Source organism: Vicia villosa, linkage group LG4 (assembly GCF_029867415.1).
Source record: "Vicia villosa cultivar HV-30 ecotype Madison, WI linkage group LG4, Vvil1.0, whole genome shotgun sequence".
NCBI classification, from domain to species: domain Eukaryota; kingdom Viridiplantae; phylum Streptophyta; class Magnoliopsida; order Fabales; family Fabaceae; genus Vicia; species Vicia villosa.
This window is the reverse complement of record NC_081183.1, coordinates 142,631,393-142,633,893: the sequence shown is the minus strand read 5'-3', so window position 1 is coordinate 142,633,893 and position 2,501 is coordinate 142,631,393. Positions and strand designations below refer to the sequence as shown.

Below are 2,501 nucleotides of genomic sequence, written 5' to 3'. Positions count from 1 at the left end.
ATTGAGGTACGACAACGTTGCGCATCATGCATCGATTCAAAGGGTAAAATTTGAAGCCTTCTAAACACTTGTTTCTAGCCCTGTTGTTGCTTCTAGCCCAGTAGTTGTGAAGGCATCAACTTCTAAGGGGTTTACATATTTGGCTCGTGCATCTCCGACTATGCCATCCCGTGGAAGACATGTGTCACCTACTGATGCACAGGAGGCACCCGAGGCCGTACATGAGGCACCAAAGACTCCGTAGGGGGCACCCGAGGCCCCGAAGGTGTTTGGAGGAGGCCCGTCTGACCTATCACTTTTGCCTCTATATTTGGACCAAACTATCAGACATGTCTGAAACGGAGAGGTAAACCATGAAAATAAAATGAAAAATATTTCTTCTCCATCATACTTTGAAAAAACATGTTTGACTAGGGGTGGCTAAACGGGCCGCCCGCCCAGCTCTGCCCTGCCTTAAGCCCTCCATAAAATGAGTGGGACGAGCAAGTGATAGGAAGATTCCTATCAAGACTATAAAATTAGGGTTTTCTAACTAAAAGGGGAAGAACACTAAAAGTAAAGGAAATTAAATTAAAAGATAACTTTGATTTCTTTGATTCATAATGTCTCTATGAGAGTACAATATATAACATTAATAATGGATCATAAACCTAAAAGCCCAAAGCCCCAATACTAATAAGAGTCCAACTAAATAGCCATATAAATAAAATGACTAAATAAACTATAATCTAGCATTCATCCTCTATCATTACTCACCCCTTTAAAATCAACCTTGTCCTCAAGGTTGTAACAATAATGTCAAAGATAGTGCTAGAGAATTGAATTAAGTAACCCTACATATAACCTGTTCTTTATATCTTGAAAATTCATACTCATAAAACAGTAGACACAAGCTTAAGCAAATCTACTTCACTAAAGCACAAATCTCCTAGCTTTGAAGCACACAGAACAACTAATGCATGTCTTGTTAATATTGGTAGCCATAGCTTTCAAGCACACAGAACTACGACACAACAGCGAATTCGGCGGCAAATCCTCTCGTCGGCATAAGTTCCATTATTTTCTTTACAATCTTAGCTATAACTCTATAACCCCATATCATTAGCCCTGCAACTATTCCAATTCCACCCCAAGCAATAACATCGATCGAAATAACTAACTCAACTCCTTTTGCAGCGCCTTGCAGAATAGATAGTGCACCGGCTAACGGACCTATTGCGTGTGAGACATCATTTCCACCATGAGCAAATGACGTGAAACATGTTGATAAAACCTGCATGTAACTCAAAAGTTCGTTTAGAGTTTCTGTGTGTAACATGTTATCACAGGGATAAAGTGATGCACTAATTGGTTTAAAAGGTTCAAAATCAATTGTCACTTTCTTTTCCCTTCCATCATCAGTGAAACTGGTACTGGTATAAAAAACCAATCCATTTAGAGGAACCTTGTTATACAGTTTCAACCTCTGTTGAGTAGAAGTAATGCCTCCAAGCACAGATTGCCGGTTTACCCTACTTTTGATATTTGAAGCAGTTTCATATTCATCTCCCAACATCTTAGTGACACGAGATATTTGATCGTGTGGAGGCATTATCATAGAAATCCTACTAGTTTCATTACCTCTTGCAGCTTCCAAAACTTTGATCAACTCTTTGATCTTCCATATCTCGATGTTCTTGTCAGATTCACCGTCGTAGACGAAACTTTGGATTGCCATATCAAAAGCTGCGTGTATGTCTACATCAAAGCACTCGTCACCATTAATCGGAGGCCAACAAACTTTGTATGACGCAACTCTGGATTTCTGTGAACCAAACAGGATAGAACCAAACCATTTGCCAAAGATAATGCAAGACCGTCGTAACGAAAAATAATGCATAACAACGTCGTCGTCGAACTTAAGAAGCAAGTTTGTTAGCCAACAATGACTTCCACCGGGATCGAAAAGGAACATGAAGTTTTCTAGTAGCATTACTGAGAATATGTTCAAACTCATCTTTCCAACATGTTGCAGACTTGTGTTTAATGTGAAAATAGTTTCTCTGGGAAGATAGAGGAAAATGAAGTCCCTGTTTGGCATTTGATCAAACACCTTGCTCGCACTATTCAAATAATTCATTTGATAATATATGTTGAAGATAACAGTTCTAGGAGCAAAATAATTGTGAGCAAACAAAGGAAAACTCATTGTCGTGGTGGAAGGTGGCAATGAGAGTGGACCTGGATCAAATGGTGTATTTGAAATTGACTTATTCATAACGTGAGGGAAAACAACATTACCGAGACGAGGGAGTGGCGGATGAGAGTCAACAAAACTAAAGTGATTATCGTTGTGAAAATAGAAGTTATTGGAGGACTTCTGTGTAGGGCATGGAAAGGGGTCCAAGTCTGAGTTTGAACTATTGTATTCAAAGAGAAGATCAACAACCTCATAGGAATCAGATTTGAATTTTGTAGATGAAATGGAATCCTAATTAAAAACATGTTCATCAAAGTTCCTG

General features: G+C 39.0%; 1 protein-coding gene across 1 annotated transcript; it reads right to left on the bottom strand.

Moving 5' to 3' along the window:
• Positions 1-606: 606 nt before the first annotated feature.
• LOC131599818 (uncharacterized) lies at positions 607-2,257 on the bottom strand. The gene has a single exon (XM_058872072.1). It carries the CDS (start codon positions 2,255-2,257, stop codon positions 1,004-1,006), a length of 1,254 nt encoding a protein of 417 aa, XP_058728055.1. The 3' UTR covers positions 607-1,003.
• Positions 2,258-2,501: the final 244 nt, after the last annotated feature.

Bases quoted from the DNA above. Each gene is read 5' to 3' on its own strand.
- LOC131599818 (XM_058872072.1), bottom strand. From the start codon at position 2,257: ATGAATAAGTCAATTTCAAATACACCATTTGATCCAGGTCCACTCTCA.